The sequence below is a fragment of the Chaetodon auriga genome, chromosome 22, assembly GCF_051107435.1.
Source record: "Chaetodon auriga isolate fChaAug3 chromosome 22, fChaAug3.hap1, whole genome shotgun sequence".
NCBI classification, from domain to species: Eukaryota; Metazoa; Chordata; class Actinopteri; order Chaetodontiformes; family Chaetodontidae; genus Chaetodon; species Chaetodon auriga.
The window spans coordinates 19,860,001-19,887,500 of record NC_135095.1 but is presented as its reverse complement, the minus strand read 5'-3'; the positions used below and the strand labels follow the sequence as shown (position 1 = coordinate 19,887,500).

The 27,500-nt window shown below is 46.2% G+C and overlaps 1 protein-coding gene across 3 annotated transcripts in view; it reads right to left on the bottom strand.

Moving 5' to 3' along the window:
• Positions 1 to 17,186: 17,186 nt before the first annotated feature.
• kcna1b (potassium voltage-gated channel, shaker-related subfamily, member 1b) overlaps positions 17,187 to 27,500 on the bottom strand; it is an 11,898-nt gene continuing 1,584 nt past the window's right edge. For 2 of the 3 annotated variants that reach the window (XM_076721807.1, XM_076721808.1), the window contains exon 2: positions 17,187 to 27,500. This exon is cut by the window's right edge. In XM_076721807.1, coding sequence (XP_076577922.1) covers positions 26,158 to 27,500 — 1,343 coding nt within the window. In that variant the 3' untranslated portion in view covers positions 17,187 to 26,157. The other variant, XR_013075821.1, reaches the window with a different exon arrangement.

Below are 27,500 nucleotides of genomic sequence, written 5' to 3'. Positions count from 1 at the left end.
TCTCTCTCTCTCTCTCTCTCTCTCCCTTCCTCTCTCTCTCTCTCTCTCTCTCTCTCTCTCTCCCTCTCTCTCTCTCTCTCTCTCTCTCCCTTCCTCTCTCTCTCTCTCTCTCTCTCTCTCTCCCTTCCTCTCTCTCTCTCCCTTCCTCTCTCTCTCTCTCTCCCTTCCTCTCTCTCTCTCTCTCTGTCTCTCTCTCGCTGCATGCTGGGAGTTTGGTGGTGGTGAGGTTGCTGAGAGTTTGTAAGTTTTTCTAACTTTTTTCCCTCTTGTCTTCTTTACGGTGAGTATTTTATGATTGTTTGGACTTTGTAGTTGTTATTGTGGTTTGCTGGTTGTTTGTTTGTTGTTTGGACGGCGGTTCGTCGTGTTTCTCGGCGGGATGGCGTCCTCTGAGACGCCAACCCTGTCTCTGAGACATGGCGTGCGGCTTCAGCCGGACCCGTCGGTCCCCGTTGAGGATGTTCTGCTGGCTGTGGGAGACTCTGTCGGACATGAGAACCTGTCTCACGCATCGTGGATGAACAGAGGGGTGGTGATTTTCCTGAGAGAGGAGCGGTTTGTGGCTCAGGTGATTGCTAGCGGCGTGTCACTGAACGGAGTTTACCTGCAGGTTTCCCCGCTCGCCGTGCCCTCGACCTGGGTCACCGTGTCCAGTGTTCCCCTGTTCATCCCCAATGAAGCGCTGGAGAGAGAGCTGCAGCGATTCGGGAAATTGGCGAGCGGCTTTCAGACTGTCGGCCTCGGCTGTAAGAGCGAGAAGCTGAAACATGTTCAGAAGAGGGCAGTGGTTTCAGGAACAGTCTCACAGAAAAGATAAGATGTCTTCCTGCAGGAGACACACAGTGACAGGAGCAATGAGGTAGACTGGGGTTTGTGGTGGAAGGGCCAGTATTTTCTGTCTCATGGGTCCAATTTTTCAGCAGGTGTAGCAGCTCTGTTTTCTCCAGGGCTTCATGTCAGCATCATCTCCTCCATGGAGAGGAGGTGTGGAGGGTCAAACATCCAAAGGACAGGCAGTTCACATGGGTCAAGGTTTCAGATGGTAGGGTGAGTGCAGCCAGACTGGACAGGGTTTACATATCCCAGCTGTTCATCAACAGACTGTTGAGCAGCAACATCTACCCCGTAGGCTTCACTGATCATCACCTTGTGACTTCAGACATCCACATATCACCAACCACTAAGAGCAGCTCATACTGACATATTAACATCAGGTTGCTTCAGGACAACACTTTCTGTCAGAGCTTTGAGACCTTCTGGGGAATTTGGAGAGGAAGGAAGGGGGAATTTACATCCTTGAGTCAGTGGTGGGAGGTGGGTAAGGCTCATCTACGAGATTCTGTCAGCAATACACAAGTCATTCCACAGGTAGAGTCAAAAAAGCTGTTGAAGATTTGGTAAAGGAAATCAGGCGGTTAGAGGACAGTTTATTCACTCACAACAACACAAACAGTCAGAGACTTCAGCAGAAGAAACAGGAACTACGGTCATTTCTACATGAAAGGGCTAAGGGGGCTTTGGTCAGCCACGGTTTATCGGTATTAGAGACATGGACGCACGCACCATGGACGCATGGTCACCGTCGCAACACCGAACGTCACCGGAAAGACCCGAGTAGTCCCGAAGGACGACAGACAAGTTATGTGTAGCGTGCTGCGCACATCTTGTTCAGTAGAGACAGCGCTAAACAACCGGGTTGTGGCCGTCCACGCCGTTATTTGTATCTGTTGTGCGTGAGTACAAAGTACGTTTGCATCTGTTGTTTATTATGTGTCGTAACTACCTGATGCACGTTCTCGCCCACAGAGTTTTTTCTAAGTGACGTATGTTGTTACGGGCCAGTAATACGTCCATCTTTATCCATATATGTGTTCTAACCATATGAATCTGTTATGGTTGAGTGTTTCATACATGGATGGCTGTAATATCTGACGACATTTACGTTACGTTGTGTGTGTTAGATTGTAATGGTGCAGCCTGAAGCGCCCCCGTGCGGCCATTAGGAAGTATTATTTGACCAAAGTTGTTGTTTTACTACGTTCTTTGTGTGCTACCATTCGTGTGTTTATATCACAGACATGTTAATAGCTGTATTGTTTATTTATTCCATACTTCAGGAAACCACAACATAAAGCAATACAACGCATCCTGCACCTTGTTCATGTGTGGAACTAATAAAGAAGAAGAACAAAACTCTCTGGACTAGCTGCAGTTTTTCTGACTGAAAACTAAGGCCAGAGTGTGTACGCCAGCATCCAACATACATTTCACACACCTCCTTCTTCTTCAACCTGGAGAGGTCTGTCTCTCAGGCCAAGCAAATGGTCTTTCTCTGCCTCCCTGATGGTTTGGCGACAACTGATCCAGTCCAGATGAGGCAGCATGCTGTGGGGTTCTACAGTGCCCTCTTTGGGAGGGAGGACTGTAGCAGTGACTGTATGGATGAGCTGCTGCAGGGGCTTCCTCAGCTGGGCCCCAGTGGAAGAGCTGTGCTGGAGGTTGATGTCTCTCTAGAGGAGCTTACTGCTGCTGTAGGTCAGATAGCTCCAGGTAGAGCTCCTGGATTGGATGGGTGGCCTGTAGACTTTTACCATCATTTCTGGAGGAGTTTGGGAGATGACCTGTGGGAGGTGCTGCAGGAGGTGCTGGACTCTTACCTGTTTCATGTTGCCATGCGGTCCTCTCGCTTCTCCCAAAAAAGGGGGACTTGGCTCTTCTTAAGAACTGGAGAGCAGTGGCTTTGTTGTGCACAGACTACAAACTTCTTTCAAAAGTGCTATCCAACAGGCTGAAAGTCTTCATGGAGGGGTTGATTCACAGGGACCAGTCATACTGCGTACCGGACAGATCCATCATGGACAATTTATTTCTTATGAGGGACTTATTAGACATTTGCAAATTTCACAACATTGATGTTGGGATCATTTCACTAGACCAGGAGAAGGCTTCTGACAGGGTTGACCATGGTTTTCTTTTTTCCACTTTGAGGGCTTTTGGTTTTGGTCATGAGTTTGTTTCACTGCTTAGGTTGTTGTACAGGGACACGTTTTGTTTGCTGAAGGTGGGTGGAGGGCTGAGCTGTCCAGTGTGGGTTCAGAGAGGGATTAGGCAGGGGTGTCCCATTTCTGGCTTTTTTATACTCTTTAGCCATTGAACCTCTTCTGAACGGGGTAAGATCCAGGCTATCAGGTCTCATACTCACAGGTTTGCCACAGCGCCCCTCGTTGGTGACATCGACCTACGCTGATGACATCAATGTTTTTGTCAGAGACCCGAGGGATGTGGCACTCCTGGTGGAGTGTTTAGACCTGCATGAGGGGGCATCCTCGGCTAAAGTTAATTGGGATAAGAGTGAGGGGTTGTTAGTTGGGCAATGGGCTGACAGGCAGATCCCGCAGTTACCAGGGAGCCTCAGCTGGGGATGGCAGGGCATGAAGATCCTGGGGGTTTATCTGGGGACTGAAGAGGCTCAGAGGAAGAACTGGGAGGGTGCTTTAGAGACGTCGTGTGCCAGACTGTCTAAATGGAAATGGCTGCTGCCACAGCTTTCCTACAGGGGCAGGGTCATGATCGTTAATAACTTGGTCACCTCGACCCTTTGGCACAGACTGATAGTCCTGCCTCCACCAAGAGGCCTGACTGAGGAGGTCCAGAGGGCAGTTGTGGACTTCTTCTGGTCGGGGCAGCACTAGGTGAAATTGGCGGTACTGTACCTGCCGGTGCTGGAGGGAGGACAGAGCCTGGTGGACATTGACTCCCACATCACAGCCTTCAGACTGCAAATGGCTCTGAAGCTGCTGTATGACTTTGGCCTGCCCTGGATGGACACTGCCTGTGTGCTGCTGAGGAGGGCTGGACGGTTAGGACTGGATAAACATCTCTTCCTGCTCCAGCCCCAGTCCATAGACCTAACTGGTTTAACACCTTTTTATCAGTCAGTGCTACAGGTGTGGCAGGTGCTGTTGTTCCAGTGGAAGGCTGTGGGGACACCAGGAATGTGGCTTGTTGAGGAGCCACTGTTTGGGACCAGCTTCATCTCATCTCGTCTCAGGACCTGCCGTCTTTCAGCCTGAGATCCAGACTGAGAGAGGCTGGGATTGTGAAGCTGGGACACTTCTGTTCAGTTCTGATGTGCTGTCTTGTTTCTTTTTGTTTGTTTTTTTGTTTTGTTTTGGTTTTTTTTTTTTTTTGGGGGGGGGGGGCTGTTTCTTACTCTTTTGCTCTTTGTTTTATTTATCTATTTGTTTATCTTTACATTACTGGTTCTAGTCTGTCATTTTTGATGGAATGGTGATGTAATCGAGAATTATCTCAGAATAAAGAAATCTCTCTCTCTCTCTCTCTCTCTCTCTCTCTCTCTCTCCCTCTCCCTCGCCCTTTCTCTCTCCCTCTCCCTCTCCCTCTCTCCCTCTCTCTCTCTCTCTCTCCCTCTCTCTCTCTCCCTCTCTCTCTCTCTCCCTCTCCCTCTCTCCCTCTCTCCTCTCTCTCTCCCTCTCTCCCTCTCTCTCTCTCCCTCTCCCTCTCCCTCTCTCTCTCTCCCTCTCTCCTCTCTCTCTCCCTCTCTCCCTCTCTCCCTCTCTCTCTCTCCCTCTCCCTCTCCCTCTCTCTCTCTCCCTCTCTCCTCTCTCTCTCCCTCTCTCCCTCTCTCTCTCTCCCTCTCCCTCTCCCTCTCTCTCTCTCCCTCTCTCCTCTCTCTCTCCCTCTCTCCCTCTCTCCCTCTCTCTCTCCCTCTCTCCCTCTCTCCCTCTCTCTCTCTCTCTCTCCCTCTCCCTCTCTCTCTCTCCCTCTCTCCTCTCTCTCTCCCTCTCTCCCTCTCTCCCTCTCTCTCTCTCCCTCTCCCTCTCCCTCTCTCCCTCTCTCTCTCTCTCTCTCCCTCTCCCTCTCTCTCTCTCCCTCTCTCCTCTCTCTCTCCCTCTCTCCCTCTCTCCCTCTCTCTCTCTCTCCCTCTCCCTCTCCCTCTCCCTCTCTCCCTCTCTCTCTCTCTCCCCCTCTCTCTCACCATCATGTCATAATATCTCATTTCCTCTGAGGCACTTGCTTGTTATTTAGTGTCTCTCCTCCTTCGTGTTTCAATGTTTGTTCTCCTCCCTCAGTTTTTGACATCTCCTCCTCTCACCAGCTCACAGGTTACCATGGCGACACACAGTAGTATCTGCCTGTTGCCAGGGCTCGTCTCCATGCGAGCAGCATCCCTCCCACGGCGACGTGTCGGGTCTGTGGACGTGTGCTCCATAATGAAAGGCTGAGCTGCAGTGCTGCTGAGGAGCCACGAGGTGGAGCTGAAGGTCTTATGGGTGGAAGGTGATCTGTGAGTGATGTGGAGTGAAAGTGTCCATCATAAATGTCAGTCATGTCCAGGCTGAAGGAGGACCGAGGCTGCGTCCACTCATGTTCACACGAGCTCAGACTGACGCACGTTTTACTGCACCACATTTACTTCACAGCTACAGTTACAGTTACTTTAAAGGTTAAGACTGCACATCTGTCCTGACTCTCGGCACTGAACACAGTACAAGTACTCAGAGATGCAGTTTAGTAGTGCAAAAGCAGTTAAGTGCAGAGTACTGCTGGAGTGATGACACTAACGGTCAGGGGTGGTTGAGAACACACTCAGTAACTGGATACACAACATACACACAAAACATACAAAATCAATATAAAATATGGATGAGTTCATGAAATATGAACTGCTGAAAATGCAGAGTGATGACAACATAAAATATGACTGACTTTGACTTTTGATGCTTTCAGCTGATATTTCTTCAGTTCTTTAACTAAAATGAAACGATAAATCAACGCAGGATTTGTACTTATACATGTACTTTACCGAAGTAAAAGATGATGACAGATATTGTTGTGGATAAAGTTCACATCACCGATACATCAAACACCAGAGAAGAACATTCTGAGCATGAACAGTGAGTTTAACGAACTTAAACACATGAATCACAGCTAATTATTTATCTGTTGATTGTCATTTACCACTTTGTGGCAGACGGCTAGCAGCGCCAACCAAATAATGACGTCTGAGAGACATTCAAGGAAACATGAAATCGCTGATGAAGATCAGCTGCTTTTAAAGTTAGACTCCAGACAAACCAGTAAAAACAGAGCGCAGCAAACGCTGCTGACGTTTATTAGCTGAGCAGAGACTCGGCCGACGCTCACCTCCCTCTGCGCCTCGCCATCCTGCTGCTCGGTAGTTAAACCCTGCACAGGACTCTACTGAGTTTTAGGTTACGACCTGCCATTACTGAGCCGCAGCCTGGGAGTTCACAATGACCCAGAAAACTGATGACAAAACTCCCACAAGCTGTGAAGAAGCAGCTGAGAGCAGAAATCACCAGCAGAGGCTTCTGAAAGACTCTGCGAAGATAAACGAGTCCGGTTTGATCTGGTTTACAGCAGAAGCCTGACAGGTATGTGCTTACTGTTTGTTAGCTTTCTTTATCAGGATGTGTACCATCCTTCAGATTTGCTGTTGTTTTCTTGATTGACAGCTTGGGCTGAAAAATGACGTCTTTAAAGGTTTCGTTTTCGGTCCAGAGCCCAAAGATGTTCACTTTACTTTGATATAAAACAGAAAAGGAGTGAATCCTCCAAAAAAAAGGTTGAAAATGCCTGAAACAAAGAATCAGTGCTGGTTAATTTTCTGTCAATTGATTCGCCCAGTGATTGTTTCAGCTCTACGACTTTTACAGCTGCCCAGAACCAATCAGATTCCTCGTCCACATCACCAGGATCAATAGACTGTTGATCAAAGCGACCAACAGTCAGTCAGCATTTCTAGCGTCTTCTCAGGCTTCAGAGAAGCGAAGCAGCATCTCGTCATTCTGACTCTTCATCCTTTGCTCCTGCTTGCTGACTGACACCAAGCTGACATTAGTCCATTCAGCCTGTCCGTCCTCTGAAGACGAATCTCCAAGCTGCCCTTTTGTCCTGAAGACTTTTGTTTTGATGTATTATTCACAGCTCCTGTTTTTAGAGTTCTGTCTCCGGCCTCAAAAGGCAGCCGAATGCTTACAGTACGTGCACTTCCACAAGCATGAAGCCGTTATCCGCTGTCAGCGTGTATTAAAGACACGGGTCCCGTCCTGTGGAAGGCCTCGCTGCAGGCCCATGAGCCTCAGTGTGACGAAGGCCATGAAAACAAACCAGAGACAGGAACAAACAAAGGGCAGGGGGCAGGCCGCCCAGAGGAAGAGGAGCATGCTCAGAACGTGGTCTTCAGCAGAGAGCTGAGAGCTGAACTACTCGCACAGAGACTCAGTTTGACAGAAATGCCTTTTATTAGCTGTACGCCATGGCGTTCGCAGCATCGTCCAGAACGATTTGAACACCAGCTGAAAATCTGTCAAACGTTTCACACCAACACGATCATACCATCAGCATAGAAACGAGCCTCACTAAAACCACAGAGCGTCCTCTCCAGACGTGCCTCCAAACCCTCGATTGCTGAGTAACCTGATGGACTCAGTGACATATTTTATGGATATTTCACATCATATTCAATGCATAACAATAACAACAATAACAACTGATGAACTGTACAATTAACCGAATCATGAGTGCAGGGAGTGTAAAACGTTTGTGTGAATGTTTCATCAGAGGTGAGTTTTGCTGATATTTTTAATTCTCAAACATAATTTACAGGCTTCTTTCAGACATATTCAGTGTTTTCTTCTGTGTGTCATATTTCATGAATATAAATATAGAGATTAATGTCGACAGAGGCCTTTTTTTGGAGACATACTATTAGAGAAAACATGACAACATTCAGTTTCTGTGGTGTATTTACTTATTTAACGTGGACTAGGGTAAGGCTTCAGGCTGTCGCCCAACAGTTAATAAGTCCCAGGTTCAGTCATCTGAAAAAAAAAGAAAAGAAAAAAAAAGCATGCAGAGCAGCTTTTAGCTGACTCTGGGTCTGCCTTGGTTACGTGTTTTAAGCTCATTTGTACTGGACTGGTAAAGGGTGTTGTCGTTTCTCTGCACAGAGGAGATTTCAGATTTGATTGAGGGCGAAATAATCTTGTGCAACCCGACACTAAACACAGTGTAACCTGTAGTTCTGAGCTTCTACGTGTCTAAACTCTGTGTGCCCGGCTCGGTAAGTGGCTCTTGGGTTGTTCTCCTGCTTGCTTTGACTGTGGAGTGTCCCCCACCCACCCACACACACACACACACACACACACACACACACACACACAGTGTCAGGTGACAAAATCAGCTGTCGGGTTTTGCACTTTGCACCTTGTAACTGAAGAGGTTGAGTGGCTGCTTCTCTCAGTATCATCCATCATTTACGGCCTGCTTTCGAGAACCGTGTTTGGTATCAATCATTCAGTCTCGTTGTCCAGCGGCCGGCGGCCAGCGGTCAGCTGACAGAGTGGATCCCGGCTGCGCTGTGAAAGCAGACCTGTGCTGTGGTTGCTGGACAGAAGGTGAAGACTGTGTTGCTGGAATGTGTTTACACCAACAATGAGCGGCTTACAAGCTTTACCGCTCCTCATCAACTGCACCTCAATCAGGAGTCGTTTGTGGGGTCATCTCTGCATATGCATCACTTCTGTGGTTGTAGCCTAATGTCATGTGATCAAATGCAAACTTTATGGAGTTTCCATATCCAGAGTCATGGATTCTGGTTAATAATTGGTTCATTTATAGGTGGTGATTCGAACGCTCATTTTAGGTTACGATGCACTGCCTGTTCCAGGAAGTTGGTCCCTTGCCCCTCCTTCTCGATGACACACAGGTCGTGAAAGACGGCGAGCAGTGATTGGTCCGGGACCAATGTGTAGAAGTTCTGACTCTACGATCTAATGTAGAAAAAGATCCTGCAGTCTGTACTGATCAGCTGTTAAACAGCAATGTGATAATATTTTTTTTAAAACGTTGTTAAATCTTGTTAAAGTTATTACAGAAAAAAGGTTTCACAAGCAAATGATTCATCTATCGCCTGTCTTCCTATTGGCTCACAGACCTGAAATCCCAAAACAGGAAGTGTGCCAATCGACCTTTTTTGTCCCCAGGTTGACCTGGTCCATCTCCCGGCATGCCTCAGCTGAAGGGACTACATATCCCATCTGCCACTGGGAGACTGAAACAGCTCCCTCAGTGTCCACCCGTCCGCGCTCGTCTGGACCTCAGCGGCCGGTCTTTGAGTTAACAGCCCTCCTCCCTCTTCTCACATCAGATTAGTGCAGCTGAGAGGGGATTTGGGATGCTGCATTTCGTTAAGGCGACCCATTGACAGCACATCACGCTTATCACCAGCGGTAATGTAAAAATGTGTCATTTGCATCGCTATTTTAAGGCCACAACAGACAAATATCTATCCAGAAGCAAGACGGGAGCATAAGTGCGTCGCATGAAATGAGAGCGACGCTGGCCGATTTTAAAATGCAGCATCAACACGACGCCATGGCCGAGGAGATGTCTGTTCGAGTGGATAAAACCTTCAAATCCCAGAGTCAGAGGAACAGAGCAGTTTCCTAAAAGATCTTTAAATGAACATCATGAAGTTTCCAAAGCACACAAAACTAAAAGAACCACTTTAGAGCACAACATCCAGAGCTGGAAGAAGTACTCACATCATTTACTTCAATAAAAGTACCGCAGTAAGAATCCTGCAATCACAACAAAGCAGCAGTACGGATTGAAAACCATGCAGGCTGGATCAATACTGGATCAATATTATTGAACTTCTATTTGGTATTTTTTGTGTTGCTTTTGGTCAAAGTGAAGCTAATTTTAGTTACTTCACATCCTTTGGTAGTTTAATCTGGAACAAGAGATCATATTTTACCATAAACTGTTCCTATAACTGTGCTTTGATTGTAAAATCTTAATTTGAAAGTACAGTACAGATGTGAGGAAAACTCAAGGGAAGTAGAAATACTTCAAAGTTGTACTTGAGTGCAGCACTTGAGTGCTTGGCTACTATCCACCACTGACAACATCGCTGCACTAATCAACAAGAAAAGATGAGAAAGACGATGAGGCTGCTGGGCCTCTCAGAGGAGGAGGAGGAGGAGGAGGAGGAGGAGGAGGAGGAGGAGGAGTCTGTGGTCCGTCCTCCACTTGGCTGACAATAGACAGGTGCAGCAGAGACGGCTCATAAAGATCAGGCCTGTGGAAAAAGTTAGTGTAGAGCCGACATGTGAAGATCACATGCTGGGACAGGTGACGATGAGCTGCTGCTGCTGGCTCTGACGGACACGCTAACCACTGACGGACAGACGGACGGGCGGGCGGAAGTCAACATGTCCCAGCTTAAATTACTAACAAACCTCCTCCTCCAGTGTGCCAACAAGCAGCTCCGTGTCAGACATTTAACCTTTAAACTGTCTGTGTTGAGACTTTAAGTCAGCTGCTGCTAAAAATGGTTTTGACGCCTAAATAAACTCAAATAAGAAGATTAGATCAGTAGTTTAATGATTAATGTTTCCAAACCAACATGTCTGAGCCTCTTTCAGTACGTTCTCACTTCCTGTCTGTGGCTCTCAGCTTGGAGCTCATTGGTTCCTGCTGAAGACATACATCTTTAAAGTCACCTCAGCAGTAGATTCATGTTTAAAAGGGTTCAGTAATTTCCTGAAACAGCCGCTCAATGTGGTGATCATCTAATAATCACATTGTGGCTAACATGTTAGCGTGCAGCTGCCGACAGCCAGCAGAGCGACAGGATCGTCCATTCAGAGTCTGTTTGTGTCTCCTGATGAAGGTCGGTCCAGTCTTCTCTCCCTTTTAGCTCTGTTTGTGGTCTCCACCGCCTCCTGAGGGAAACGTCTGACTCTTTAGCTGCTAAATGTTCCACCGGCTGGTCTCTGGCTGAGTCTGTCTGCCACTGCTGGGATCACTGAGGCTGAACCAGACAAGTCACAGTACGAGCTGCACACGAAGAGCAGCGGTCGATCCTTTGACAGCGCTCCTCTTCTCCTCTTACAGACGGCTCGTACAGTAGAGACTCGCTCAAGAAAGCACAGATGTGAATATTTTATAACCTAATATGATACAAGAAGGGAACAGGACACCGGCCTAAGAGCAGCTCCTCCACCATGCTGCCCCCCGAGCAGAGGTCCACCTCTGACAGGGCTTCCTCATTTCAAGAGTCTTTGTTTCTAAATGTCAGGCATGAGGACGGGGCGTCTAAAGGTCCTTCCAAAGTGTGGACATGTATCTGATGTCTTTTTGAACTCTGTTGTGAGCTTCAGCGTGTGAACTCCACGGGCAGATCATCAGATTTTTAGTCATGCTAGCAGCCACACCCGCTCCACTGGAGAAAGGAGGATGATGGCTGATGAACATGCGAGATGATGCAGCTCCTTCCTTTCTGCTGCTGCTGTACAGTCGACACTGAGGCCAGCAGACGACACGCACCCAAAGTGGCTCCTTCACTCATGTGTAATATCAGTGCAGACTAGACTGTGCGATATGTCTAATTTACTCTGTTTAAGTTACCGTATTGATTACTGATTTATCAACCCTTGCATTGTTGATATTCTCTTTAGGATTATCTCATCTTGTTGTATCATATTGTATAATAAGTCCTTGTACCAGAATCTACTTGTAATTAATATTATTAATTTAATCTATTTTGTTATTTTTCAAAATAAAAGTGTGTTTAAACAAACTACGCAGTCTGCTGAAATACGTGAGACCTTATGAGAAGCCTTTCCAGCCTCTTGGCCTCTGAGTGTCTAATAAAGCTGCTGATGTTCGTTGGAGGTGGTGGGTGGTGGCAGGGGTCAGCAGTTTGCCTTGGGTCTTCCTCAGAGGTTAAACCAGCCAGGAGTCATGGTCATGGTTAAAGGAAACCAGTGCTGACAGTGGAAACAGGAAACCAACATGTAAAAGTCGAGTTTGTGACACGACACATGATGCGACTTCCTCCTTCACAGGTGAGCGAGGATTCTGAACGTTCACAGAAAACTTAATCTTTAGTTCAGAATAAACGACTGATGATGATATGAATCATTTTTCGTGTGTAGTCATTTAAAATGTGCGTCGCTCCCTCGGACACGATTAACAGAGCGACTCTTCATGCACACGCTGATGCAGAGCGACCAGCAGAAATAATGCTGGTTCTGGTGTCTTCATGCTGCCTAAGCTTCATGCTGTGAGCCCATATGGACGCTGGTCGTGGAGCTCAGAGCTCTACGTCAGCAGACGGAGGAAGAGATGAAACCCAACCAGCCAACATTTTGTTCTCTGCTGTGTCAGGCTGTCTGAAGGTGGAAGCCCGGCCCGGCCCGGCCCGGCTCCCCTCCTCTCTGCCTGAATGGACTGCTGCCAGCTCAGGTAAGGGCTGGAACGCTCCAGTGGAAAATGAAACTCGAGGAGACAGCCAGGCTATTAGGTTAGCCACGTCTGTGTGTCTGCAGAGAGAGAGAGACAATGCATGTGGGTGGATGTGAGTGGGTGTTTGCAGCTTGTGCCAACGGTGCGCCCACATACAGCAGCTCTCCAAGGTCAGTGATTTTCAGTGGATTCAGCGTGTGTTCAAGCCGGCTTCACTGACGCCCGACAAAAGGTTTACTTCATTCTGGTCAAAGATTCAGTTTTATGTCTCTGGAAAGCAGCATGTTTTTCTCATGTGCAGGCACAAACTGACAGTGAACGCATCTGCTGACACGTTCTTTGTTTCTATCACAGCCCCATAGATCTCCTTCCTCTTTGTCGTAGACCTCCACTGATGCACAGAAAGCATTAAAAACACATCCACACTGTTGTTCCTTCATCACCACAAGCACACACTGCAGCACCAAATGTGGATTCAGTGAATCGATTCGTCCCGACATGAAACAATGAGTGAAAACTGTTCAGGATTTTCACTCCAACACCCGAGACGCAGTTCAGTTACTGAGCAGAGCTCGAAGCTTCAGTGAAGGACTGCATCCATCCATCATCCATCCATTCCTCCATCCATCCATCATCCATCCATTCCTCCATCATCCATCCATTATTCATCCATTCCTCCATCCATCCATCATTCATCCATTCCTCCATCCATCGATCCATCCATCATCCATCATCCATCCATTCCTCCATCCACCAATCCATCCATCATCCATCCATCCATTCCTCCATCCATCCATCATCCATCCATCAATCCATCCATCATCCATCATCCATCCGTTCCTCCATCCATCAATCCATCCATCCATCATCCATCCATTCCTCCATCCATCAATCCATCCATCCATCATCCATCCATTCCTCCATCCATCCATCATCCATCCATTTCTCCATCCATCCATCATCCATCCATCAATCAATCCATCATCCATCCATCCATTCCTCCATCCATCCATCATCCATCCATTCCTCCATCCATCCATCATCCATCCATCAATCCATCCATCATCCATCATCCATCCATTCCTCCATCCATCAATCCATCCATCCGTCATCCATCCATTCCTCCATCATCCATCCATTATTCATCCATTCCTCCATCCATCCATCATCCATCCATTCCTCCATCCATCAATCAATCCATCATCCATCCATCCATTCCTCCATCCATCCATCATCCATCCATCCATCCATCCATCCATCATCCCTCAATCCCTCATCCCTCCCTCCATCCCTCCATCCCTCATCCCTCCCTCCATCCATCATCCATCCATCAATCCATCCATCCATCCATCATCCCTCCCTCCCTCCCTCCCTCCCTCCATCTATCCATCTCTCCATACCTCATCCATCCCTCATCCCTCCCTCCATCCCTCCATCCCTCCCTCCATCTATCATCCCTCCATCCCTCATCCCTCCCTCCATCTATCATCCCTCCCTCCATCTATCCATCCCTCAATCCCTCATCCCTCCCTCCATCCCTCCATCCCTCATCCCTCCCTCCATCTATCATCCCTCCATCCCTCATCCCTCCCTCCATCTATCCATCCCTCAATCCCTCATCCCTCCATCCCTCCATCCCTCCCTCCATCTATCATCCCTCCATCCCTCATCCCTCCCTCCATCTATCCATCCCTCCATCCATCCCTCATCCCTCCCTCCATCCATCCCTCATCCCTCCCTCCATCTATCCATCCCTCCATCCCTTATCCATCCCTCCATCCCTCATCCCTCCCTCCATCTATCCATCCCTCCATCCATCCCTCATCCCTCCCTCCATCCATCCCTCATCCCTCCCTCCATCTATCCATCCCTCCATCCATCCCTCATCCCTCCCTCCATCCATCCCTCATCCCTCCCTCCATCTATCCATCCCTCCATCCCTCATCCCTCCCTCCATCTATCATCCCTCCCTCCATCCATCCCTCATCCCTCCCTCCATCCATCCATCCCTCCATCCCTCATCCATCCCTCCATCCCTCATCCCTCCCTCCATCTATCATCCCTCCCTCCATCCATCCATCCATCCCTCCATCCCTCATCCATCCCTCCATCCCTCATCCCTCCCTCCCTCCATCCCTCCCTGCCTCCCTCCATCTGATCCAGTCTTGTTTCAGGTGGGTCTTGAAGCTGTAGATACCTGCGGTGCTTCCTGCTCTTTCAGGGACGTTCTGGGCCTCCTGCAGATGTTCGTCTCCTCATGTCTCCTGATGGTCATTTGGTGCTTTGAAATCATTTCATTTTTCAGTCCTCTCTCCCTCTCTCTCTCATCCCTTTGTCTCCATGTCTTCTTTTCCTCAAATAGCTCTCAGTGTTTGGCTGTCTCCCTCCTCGTCCTCCTCCTCCTCCTCCTCCTCCTCCTCTACCCTGTTTCCTTGTGTTTTCCTTTGTTCCTGTTGTTTTTTCCTCCTCTGGATCTCCCTCTGTGTCCACCCACACTAACCTAACATGCACTCTGCCCCAGGCTCCCTCTCTCTGTCTCCATATATACACAAACAGCTCTTCTCGTTCTCAGCACACTCTACCGTTTACTGTATGCCGCAGTGCTCTCCAGCCTCAGCGTGATTCATGCTGAAAAAACAGCATCTTATGAAAACAGTGGAGGAATTAGTGTCAGAGGAGCTACAGGATTTACATCCAGCAGAGACGAGGAGTGGATGAGTAACTGTCGTCCTTCTGCCGAGAAGAAATGTGCCACCGTCTGTTAAAGGAGCAGTCCAACGTCTGCACGAGGAGAGACCACTGACGTCACCTTCATCACTGTGTCCGGCACAGAGGCGGGCACAGAGTGTGTTAGCATAGCTTAGCACAAAGACGCCTCATCTGGACGCCTTAGGACAGCATTGTACACACTCCTACAGACGCCATGCTTGTTTACATTATTGTTCCTTGATGACATCACACAGGTCATGAAAGCTGATGAGAGAGGTTGGAGAGGAAGGCGTAGTCTGTCATCTCTCAGCTTACTCACATGACCAATCACGATCTGCTATGCGAAACCTAGCAACCAGAGAAGCCAACAGCAGTCCGAGCTGAGCAGAGGGCCCGCCTTCTATTCTTCCATTTACAGATCAAGCCAATCGCAACTGATTTTGCAGATGACTGATGCTTCAAACAGCCAATGAAATGAAGCCACGCCCAGATATACCATCAGAGAAAGCATGAAAACATTCACTTTCTGATGTATTTTTAGCAGTTTTTAATTGAACTGGGACTAGATTAAGGCTTAAGGCAGAAAAATAAAAATCTTCTACTTCTAGTTTTAGGCTCATTTTACTGGAGTGCTGAGGGACTACACCACCTGACTTCCTCCTTTGCTCCCGTCATAATCACTACAATCACTGGAGGTCGCAGCTGAACAGGAAACATAAATACGGATCAGCGTAATAAGCTAGTTGTGCAAACATTTCCATACGACCATTTTTCTGGCGAGGGCGGGCCATACTGACCATGTGCTGCCAATAGACTCGCTCCATCAGTCAGAGCGTTACACGAGCCGGCCACAGAGATGGGCTGAGTGCACATTCGTTTACACGGAGATGTTTTGGATGCCACCTCTGAGGTTATGATGCAGCTGCCTGTAGTGCAGCATGAGGGCTCTCAGGGTGGTGGTTTTGTGGGGCTGTTGGAGCTGGTACAGATGCTGCTGAGCGTCATATTCTTAGCTCGGTAAGAATAGCTCCTCTCTGACTCAGACGGTTCGCTGCAGCCCACGGACCGGCTCCGCTCGGCCTGCACTGCAGCACAGAACGAGCCGCGAACCAAACGCACACCAAGACGTTTGAGGACGTCGGCTTTGAGGTCACCGCCGCTGCAGCGCGACTCACAGCGTGTCCTCGAGCCCAAACATGCTCCGCCTGTGCTTTTACTTTGTCCCTTCACTTCCTGTTTGTTTTCCTTCTCACTTCCTTTCTGCTGCTTTCTGATTCTCCTTCTTCCTCATGTTCCCTGTTCCCTTTCCTGCTCCGTTCCTTCCCTTAACTTCCTTTCAGTTCTTCACTTCCTTTCATGAACTTGTCTAAATTTTCTTTGCTTTTGTCCTTCATTTCCTATCTTTCCTTCTCCTTCTCTTGTGCTTTTCCTTTTCTCAGCTTATTTTCCTTTCCTTTGCTCTTGGTTTTATTTCCATTTCTCTCTTCAGACTCTTCCTCTTTCTTTTCCTCTCCTTTCCTTCCTTCACAACAAGGAACTCTGTATCGAAGTAATAAAAGCTCTTGGTGGACTTGAAACGTAAAGAGTCAAAGTATGATGAGAGATGTATGAAATGCATCAGCAAACACCGACCAAACACTCTGCTGAACTGAAGTCCTTCTGTTGCTGCTGCGTTGAGTCTGACCCTTGTTTCTGTCCGTCAGACGGACGTTAATGTTCACGCAGCTCAGCAGGTCTTCACGCTCCAGCTGCTTCACATACCGGACTATTTTGGAGAGGTCACATCTCATCGGCTGCTGCTGCTGTTCCTGGACTTTGACTTTGCTCCTGTTGATCTTGTGTGAACAACTACAGCAGGAAGTAGAAAACTGCTAATCTTTAATCTTAACTTTCTATCATGTGGAGCAGAGAAAACAGGAAACTCTAAAAAAAACTGATATATTTTACTCAGTTTTAAATGTAAACTTTCTGTTTCTATTCATGATTGTTCCCTTTCGTCTGTTACTGTCTGTTGTGACATCACATGACTTCGCCGATGTCTCATGGCTGCCACAAGATGTCACTAAAGAGCACATTTAGCTAATTTCACCTTTAACCACGTATTGATTCTCACTACGACTCGATCGCACCGGTTCAACTGATTGGATGTTAATAAAGAGCAAACAGCACAATGGTATCTTTCAAAATTTATTGAAACTGTTGTAATATGATGAAATCAGAATGGACGTAAATGGTAGACTAACCTTGCATAGGTCACAAACTATGCCTCACCAACAAATGACAAACATTGCATACTGCAGCAGGAACCCAAACGAAAAGAGATCAAAAAGAAGTGACGTGGTGCAGTTTGAGTCAGGGAGGACCTCAGCGGCCCAGCGGAGAGTGAACAGGTACAGTTATGTTTTATTTTTTCAGACGACGTCTCTGCTGGGACTCTCAGTCTTCATGGGCGGGATGAGACTTTGGCTTATGACTGTATGTGAGGACGAGAGGGGACACACGAACTACTGCTAAACAACAAACCCAACCTCATCGATGGCTCCCAAAGTCGCCAATCCTCCAGGTGAAAATACACCATTTGAATATTATTTTCTGACGAGAGAAACAGTGTCGCAATATCAATGGCGTGGTGATCAATGATCAATATCAAAAACATATTCAGTTCATGATCAGTTTGTCTGAACGATGAGCTCATGCGCCTCAGTCACAGAAGTTACCATCGCCACATGACAACACTTCCTCTTTGCACTTTGAAAGTATTTTCATACTTCAAACCCTCAGTGCATCATCACCATCATCACCATCATCATCACCATCACCATCATCACCATCATCATCACCATCACCATCATCACCATCATCATCATCATCACCATCATCACCATCATCATCACCATCACCATCATCACCATCATCATCACCATCATCATCACTGTCACCATCATCACCATCATCATCACCATCACCATCATCACCATCATCATCACCATCACCATCATCACCATCATCATCACCATCACCATCATCATCATCACCATCATCATCACTGTCACCATCATCATCATCATCATCACCGTCATCATCATCATCATCACTCGTGTCAGGCTTTTTAAATCACAGACTTTCCTCTGAACACTGTAACTGATGCAGAGCTTCTCAACCTGTTTCCTCTCAGCTGGCCTCGTCTCTCCGAACTAACTTCCTTTGTGATCTTTGAACGCTAAAAATAGTTTCACGACATCAGATTAGATTTTGAGAAGAGATGATGTGCCTCAGTCTTCATTTTAGATCATTTTGGGACATTAAAATGGAGAAATCAGGAGGAAAGCTCATCCTTGATCCTGGAAGCTGCAGCTGACCTGAACAAATAAACTGGAGTTATGATGTTTTTCCAGATGTTTAACCATCTAAATGTCTCTAAACTCAGTTTTCTGACTCACAGTGAGTTCATGAGGGAATTCAGTGGTTTCGTTTCAATTACTAATTTTTTGGTCCCAATTTTTTTGTTCACTCTTTTAAAGCTTGGTTTATATTTTAAAGTTTAAATGTATGTGAAGCGCTGTGAAACTGCCACCTACATGAAGTGTCTGACATAAACACACTGGCCTTGGCTGAAAGATGCTTTTGATTAGAAGATTGATCAGTTAGCCTTTTGATAACTGAACATAATGACAATAAAGCTCGTCATGAATTCCAATTTCATATCTTGAAACAGCTTATTTAGTCTGAGCTACAGTCCAAAGACCCAAAGGAAATCAATTGAAGGAATCTTAGCAACTCGTTAGCTTAGCCAAATACCTAGTTACTGACATACTCATTGATAGATGACATTATTTTTTTTACAGAGGCCGGTCCAGGTGCACAGACATCATGTCATTCTGTGTTTAAAGCTGCATGTCTCACATTTTAAAGGTGGATTAAATGATTCTGTGTGATGTGAAAGATGTTGTCATCGCTCTGCAGCTCCTCAATAAAAGCAATCTATAAATATATCAAACCAAAGAATATATTTGTCTTGTCAAGGTTGAGAAACTCTGCATGGATGGCTTATGTCAGCACTCAGAAGATTTAACGGAAATCATTGATATGCAGCTCAGATTGATCAGGTGATCGTCTGTGGATGAACCTTTTGATCATTTCTTGGCAGTTGGAAGCTTGTAAACGAAATCATATTAACTGTCGTCATAAAGCTGGACTTGAATTTGGGAGGAAAGAGTTCGTCTGTCGCTCGTCACTGAACAACCAAACGTCCAAAGAATAAAAATAACAACGGGTTTTAAAAGCACAGTCTGAAAAATGTCCTTTGTGTGTGAATCGTCCGTCTGTGAGCTGCTCAAGACATGAAACTACTAGAAAAGTTCATTTGGTCCCTTCGGTGGCGTCTGGTGCAGATATGTGGAAAAACTTTGGCCTAAAACACGACACGTTTGAACAAACAGAATTTAAACCACAAGACCAGCGACTACCCTGAAGTTGCTCTGAATCACTAATTTCAAACAGCTGTCAAAATATAGAACTTCTTTTTTAGGTGGTTTCATCCTTAAAAAAAGTTGTGATTTTTGTGAAAATTTGTAATTTTGCTCCCTCGGACCAACTGCATGTTCAACATGTAGCACCTTCATAGCTTTATTTCATTCTCCATCGGACACTGAAACGTTAATTAAAGGGATTTTTTCCTTCATGGTTAAACAGCAGTTTATGAACCTGCTGATGACACACAGCTGAAGCACACCAGACGTGAAGCGAGAGCATTGGTGCTCCCACGAGACAAAGAGGTCCAGAATCCTTCAGGACCTCATGCAGATCAGGTTCAAACAGCAGCACCGTGTGATCAGGACAAACACAAAGACATGAACATATTTCCTCATTCAAATAATTAAGGATTATAGATTAAAGGTGATTCAGACAATAAAGATAATATTAGCATTTATCCAAACTAACTGGATCAATCATTGTCTCAGTGGTTTGTCTGCTGACTTTTGGAGGAGCTGCTGTTGGTCTGCAGCTGAATGGAGGAGAGCAGCTTTAAAAGGCCCTGCTCACCTGAACAGGTGTTTTCACTCATCCTGACGACTGATTGGACCTCAGTGCAGAGCTGCAGTGGGGTGACCTCACTGAGCAGACGCCCACGCAGACCTGAGAGCTCTGAAGTGAACACACCTGTGTGGGTGGAGGCTCTGGGCTTTCAGGTCAGCTCAGGTGGAGACGCACAGATCAGCTCTGAGGATGCAGACTTTTGATCCAGAACCAAATCCTCTTGCAGCCGATTTCACTGCGGAGTTGTCGGCGTGTTTGGTTGGAGTAGAAAAGCTGCAGACTCTTATGTAACAAAGTCTTCTGACTCAGAAGAGACTCTGCTGTTTAGCTGCGAACTAAAGTTTTTTTGGAAGTGTTTCCTTCAGTTCTGATCTGCTGTCTGCTCTCAGGCTGCCTCTGGTTTTCAGTTTGGTCCCGCAGAACACGCCCTCACTGCCACTTCATGTAAAACATCAGACGTGTGCTGTGATCGATCACGGCACGTTCAGCAGGACTCTGCGCACATTCAGATGAAGCTCATGTTAACGCGTTAAAAGCATTCTGCTGTGTGAAGGCGCTCAGTAACAGGCTGCTTCACGCGGCCGTGAGGGAACTGTGTGAGTGTGAAAGCTTAAAGAAAGACGATTACGAGCCTGAACTTCTTAATGATTTGTGTTTTGGCGGATTTGGCGTCACCTGCACTAATCCAAGAATCTGATTCCAAAAAAAATATGCCTCCATTTCAGCACGGAAAATGTCTTAAAAGGGAAACCAGAAATCAGCCTTTTGTCTGGGTGTCTGTGATGCATTCACTGACCTTCATCATCTCATAAAGTCAGGAATTATCAAGTGGCCAGGTGATTTTTTTTACCTGTGGGATTTACACTCCACAGATCCCTCACTATTTAAAGTATATGCTTTGTCCCAGTGTGTCCTCGCAGCTGAGTTTTAAAGTGTCAACACTGAGCGAGGAGGGAAGCTGGATGTGTGGGTGCTGCTGAGATTAACACTTTCAGTGACGACTCATCACTTGCAGCTGTCATTGTGATTTTTGAGTACACACTGTAGCGTGAGATTGAAGCCAATAAGTCTTACTTGCTGCATATTTCATCCAGATTTTTTGGCCAACACACCTTTTTCCTTTTTCTAACATCGTCCAGATTCATGAGTCAGTTCTCGTGTTGCCGTCGTCCTCCTGAAAACACCACAGCAAAGCGGCGTCCTCCTCACACGGACATGTGCTCCCTCAGAACAACACAGCGGCAGCAGCAGCGCCATTTTGCTGGCACGCAGAGTGACTAATGCCTGTGGTAATGTTCACATGAGCGCTGAGTTGCTGCTGCTCTGCAGAGGAAACACGACTACGTTTACGCACACAACAATTGTCCACTATTATTCTGAATATGACAATGTCCTGAATTGCCTTTTGTGCTTAAGATGCGGGACGTGCTGATGTTATTCAGCTTTCAGAAGCATGTTCTGGACATGCAGACAACATGTTCAGCTGGTTTTTACACTCAACTCTGTGTTGGACAGTTTCAAAGGCTGCAGGAGAGACTCATGCACAAAAGAAAAGCCCAGAGGGAGAAACACGGCTGCTTTAAACACTGTGAAAGATTTTCAGATCAACAGGTTTTTGAATCTGTACAAATATCACAACGCCAACCTTTCCAGAAGGCGGCTGAACGTCATTACTGACGTCATTACATTAATGTTATTATTACGTTAATCGAAGGCCGTACGGCTGCACGTAAAGAGGAATACTAGTGGAGTAGGAATATTGTCTTTTTGAAAAAAAAAAACAGGTGGCAAAAACTGGACTATTTTGTGCACGTGAACGTGGTCGCTGACATCCAGCCACAGCAAACATCTGTTTTCCTCCTAATTTCTCCTTCATGTCTTTAGCCTCAAGAAACTGTCCAAACACTGAGGACATGTTGGACAATGTCAGCCTTAAGGGAGCAGGTTGACAGTTAAAAACTGAGGGAACGACTCGAGCAGAGCAGCTCATTGTTTTCAGTTTTTCCTGATTTTCAAAAGCCAGATTGCGTCCAGATTTCTTTGAAAAGGAGCAGATCCAGATTTTCAGCATTGTGTTTTGGTCCCAGAATCAGAGAAAGGCAGTGTTTTGTGCAGCCAGAGGATGCTGTTCAGTTCCTCCAACAGTGGCAGTTCAGAAAAAGAGAAAAAGCACCAGAGCTGATTTTCATGCTGCAGATCTGCAGGAGTCCTTTGAAATGTTTGCTGCGGCAGTCGGAGCCGTAGCTTTAAATCCAGAGGTCAGGCGTCGGCGTTTGGATGTACACTGAATGTATCTCATCCTAAAAACACACAAAGGACTTCTGACCTAAGCATTTAACATCCTGACTGCAGCTCTGTCTGCAGATGTTTGTCAGGATGCCGTTTTAATCTGTGCTTTTGTTGAAAATGGAAAACAATGAGCTGGTGAACTGGTCACGCTAACTTTTCACTCGTTCCCACCAAAAACACACATCTGCAACCCTGCCTCCTGGAAATTATGTTTATATCGACCAACATAATCGCAGTCTGGATTACTTTCACAGCCAGCGTTAGTTTGAGTGAATGAAACGCCACATTTAAGCATTTATTTAGGACTGTGAAACCAGAGTCCAGGGTTCACGTCCACACTGTCCGGGCGTGAAGCAAAGATCGTGATTTCACTCAATGTGAACTAAAAATCTCATGTCTTAAATCACTGCTGACTTTTCCTGGTCTTTCCTGAACATTAACAAGTGCAGTCAGTTTCCAAACAGAACCTTAAGAAGGCTGAATAATGCTGCGTTCACAATGAGTGGGACAAATGAGACATGTTGTCAGTAAAAATACGATCAGTATCAACATTTTTGCAATTTGCCAGGTTTGTTAATTACTAACATTTCCTCAATATATTAATAGAAAACTGAGTTTGGCCGTTTCCCTCAAAACATAGTAGCTGTAGTCGTATATAAACGTATTTTCTAGGAAACAGGGCTGATAAGTAATTGTGTCCAAGTAAAAAACACCAGAGTTAGCCCCAAGAATTCGCTACTGTAGCTAACTATCCAATCAAAGCCATGTTTTTCTGAATCAAGCTACACAGACGAGGGGCTAAATCAGAATGAAGAGGAAGATGCTGAAGTAGAATCATGCTATATATGAAGTTATAAGTTCTACACGTCTCTGTAGATGATTGGGTTGTTGCCAGTTGGCTAACATTACAGCTATCTTGGTTAGCCTCCTGGTTGCCCTGTAAATACACCTGAACAGTTAGCCTCAATGGTTAATCCCACAGGCTGATTTCTATGTTTATTTTCATTTGGTTTCATAGACGCCAGTTTTTTGCAGATCCCGTATGGTCAGCTAATCCCAGGGGCTAAATCATGTGTTTAGTTTGGATTTGGAGACATTTGAATAGGTAGTTTGGTGTTTCCCTAACCAGCCAGCAAATAGCTAGCTGGTTAGCTGTCCACTGCCCCGTGAGTAGGCGCTTACGTATTATGCAGACTCAGAGTCAGAACAACCACAATCCTGAGAATAACTCCCATGTTGAAAAATACTGGAACGTCTTTCTATGGATGTCAAACTCAAGCACCTACAGCTCACAGAAAAGACCAGTTTCCCTTGAATTTCTCTGCAAATAATCCACATGTTATCTCATGCTATCTCTTGCTGATTGTGCACTGCAGCCATGTGTCATCAACCAGGCCCAAAAATCTGGCCCCCGAATAAGGAACATGTTCATATCTTTATCGAAACGTGATCATCTGTAGTCCAGATGTGCAGGGAGTAGTGCATCTTTATGGCAGGAGAAGATAAGCTGCACATTGTAAGCTCTTTGCTGTCTATTGTAACGGGAGGCACTTTAGTCAATTCGATAATGAGACGGGGTTCAAGGCACTAGAAACTAATTTTAGATATATCTATGAAATTTGTTAGATGTTACTGCTTTCCATCTTGAAACGGTCTAAAAGTCAAATGCAAGGAAAAGAATGGGGTCACAAATCACATGAAATGATCCCATGCACTCCGTCGTCAAAGATCAGCTTTAAAGAAATGAAAAGGAGGATGGAATTTCTGAAATGTCTTTTTTTTAAAGAGATCATCAGATACGTCTTTGAGTGTTTTTTTTCTTGTTTTTGTTTTTTTCAGCAGATTTGTCCTCTTCAGCAGTTTAGCTCCGTCATGCACCGTCTCCTGTCGTTAGCTTGACAATAATGAGGAGAATCATCATCATCATCCTCATCCTCCCCCGGCTCCCGCGGTCCCTCCACAACTGCAAGCAATTTAATACTGTAGTCATGCATTAAGTATACATAGCTATACCATAGCTAATTAGGCCATAATGCTTTAGTATTTTGACATGCCATGATCTTCGAAAAAGAAGTGTTCCTGTTCCCTTAATGCTTTAACATTCAACACTTAATGCTTCAAAATAACTTAAACAATAATAAAGAGCCAGTGCACTTTTGGTGAAAACAAATGAGAGAAAAAATTGCGATTCCAGGAGGAGAAGATGAGGGTCAAAGAAGGAAAAAATGTAAAAATAAAAATGAGGTAACGTCTTGTGCATGCCAATATAAGAGAGAAGAGAGTCTCCACATGCTTTTATATAAAGGAGTGTTGCATGGCATCATACAGGGAACCTCCGGCCGACCTGTAGCAGCAGCAGCGGTGCAGATAATCCTCCACAAGGCTCGGCACGCTTCCTCTTTGTTTCTCATAAGGTGCCTGAAAACATCAAACATCTGCCGTTGAGTTTTCCAAAATGTCCCTGGATGTGCCGCAGAAAACCACGCCTGAACTTCAGCTGTAATCCAAACGTGTGTGTTCACGGAGAGTCATCCTCAAACCTCAGCCGGGCTTCTCGCTCTTCTCCGTTCTGATCGTTGAGTCTATTGCAGTTGATATTGAGTCTGGTCGGTGTCGGGGAGGTTTTTTTTTGATAAATTCTTGTGTCAAATGGCAGATTGTTCCCTCGTGCTCTCAATATTTTACGTTTGTTTAGTCACTTTAGAATTTCTATACTATCAAACTTTTAAATATCTGTTCATACCTCACACTGCAGTGTACTTTTACTCCCTTGTTTGATCTGTTTTACTTTGTTTAAGCTTGTGCTGATTTTCTGTTTCATTCCATTCTTTGTTACTTCTGTTTTTCTATGTGTTAAAGCCTTTAAACTATCATGCTCGACACTCGGACGCCTTGTTGGAAGGTTCTCCCTCAGGTGTACTATCGCTTTCTCTCAAATGACTTTCTCTGCTCTCGTCCTTCTCTCTTGTGGATCCATCTGTATTCATGAAAAGCTCCAGAACAAGATTTCCTCTATGAATAAGATAATTTAAGTTAATTCAAAACAAACTGTAATTCTATTATTTGCTCCACAAAATCCGGGCTAAGTGAAGATGGTGACACAGGGAGGCAATCCATCATAAAGTGTCCAGATCCCATAATGCAACGCAACAACAACTACCATAAAGTCTGTTGTTCTACCAGGTAAAAGCTGGTACATTTGGAGGGATCCAGATCAATCAGCAGAAGTTGAGATATCCTGACTGTTGGTCCCTTGTTTTGGGGTAAGCACCGAAACCTTAAACTTCCCATGATGCAACTCAATCCTTCATTGGACTCGCCTTACAAACACCCACATCTTTCAATCTCCACACCTCCAGATTGTAACAGGCTTTTCTGTAAAAGAACAACAAAAGAAATGTGGTCTCTGTGCCACAACCAGGATACCCTTAATGACATCACTATGACATCACTCTGGTTATTTTCTGCAGAGCAACAGAAGATTTTATCCATCAGCAAACTGATCATCATGTCTGAAGTTCCTCTTCAGTTTCAGGCAATAAAGTACTTCAAAGGTACAGATTTCTAAAATTAGTGACTAATTTATCAAAAATGTTCCCCGACACCGGATGATATTTGAACTATTGCCAAACAACTCTGTCATCGTCTTTCCATGAAAAACTGAGCCTCTGCCTTTAGGTATTGACCATGTGTGCCTCAAACTCCTTCAGTATTCACACATGTTTGAACGAATCAATGCAGATAAAGATAAAATGCACCAATGGAGATAAAGCATCCAGATATTTCTACAATATGTACACCGGTGCGTCGGACGCCGCCTCACACGTCGGTGAGCAGCTTCCCCTTGTTCACACAGTTCTGGCTGGGCGCCGTGCAGTTAGCAGTCCTAAGGTTCGCTTCCCTAAAGTTATCGATGCTGTTGTTCATGTCCTCGTCTATCTCCATGTACTCCGACTTGCTGACCACCGAGGAGCTGCGGCGGCTCGAGTTGGTGTCCGATGCCAAGTTCTGGTTGCTGACATTGAGCAGCTGGGCCTGCTCCTCGCCCTCCGTCTCCCGGTGGTAGAAGTAGTTGAAATTGGACACGATGACCGGAACCGGGAGCGCGATGGTTAATACTCCAGCGATGGCGCACAGCGAGCCCACAATCTTCCCTCCGATGGTCACGGGGTACATGTCCCCGTAGCCGACGGTCGTCATGGACACCACAGCCCACCAGAAAGCGTCCGGGATGCTGGTGAAGAACGACTCCTTCTCCTCGGCCTCGGCGAAGTAGACAGCACTGGAGAACAAAATCACGCCAATGAAGAGGAAGAAAATGAGCAAGCCCAGCTCCCGCATGCTCGCCTTTAGAGTTTGCCCCAGAATCTGGAGCCCCTTTGAATGTCGGGACAGTTTAAAGATCCTGAACACCCTCACCAGGCGGATTACCCTGAGAATAGCCAGAGACGTGGCCTGTTCCCCTCCTCCCTTCCCCTCCTTGTTGTCTTGGTCGTCAGCCAGCTCTGTTCCAAGTGTGATGAAGTACGGGATTATAGCCACAATATCGATAGAGTTCATCATGTTTTTAAAGAACGCCGCCTTGCTGGGACAAGCGAAAAACCGAACTATTAACTCAAAGGAAAACCAGATGATGCAGAGGGTCTCCACCACAAAGAAAGGGTCTGTGAGGACATTTGGTTTGTAATACACGGTGATGTTCCCCACGATCTGATGCCGCTCATTGGGATCCTCCTTCAGTTCTGGTAACGTCTCCAAACAAAATATGACTATTGAAATAAGAATGACCATCACTGAGACGATGGCGATCCCCCGGGCTGGCCCCGAGCTCTCCGGATGCTCAAAGAGGAGCCAGATCTGCCGCTGGAACTCCTTCTCCGGCAGGGGCCGCTCCTCCTCCCGGATAAATCCTTCATCCTCTCGAAACTTCTCCATGGCCTCCATGCCGAGTTCGTAAAATTTTATCTCCTCTGAGAACATATCCAGGGGCACGTTGACCGGTCTTCTTAGTCTTCCCCCGGACTGGTAATAATACAAGATGGCGTCGAAACTTGGGCGATTCCGGTCAAAGAAATACTCGTTTCGTAAGGGGTCGAAGTAGCGCATCCTCTTCTTGGGGTTCCCAAGGAGAGTTTCCGGGAACTGAGCGAGAGTCTTCAGCT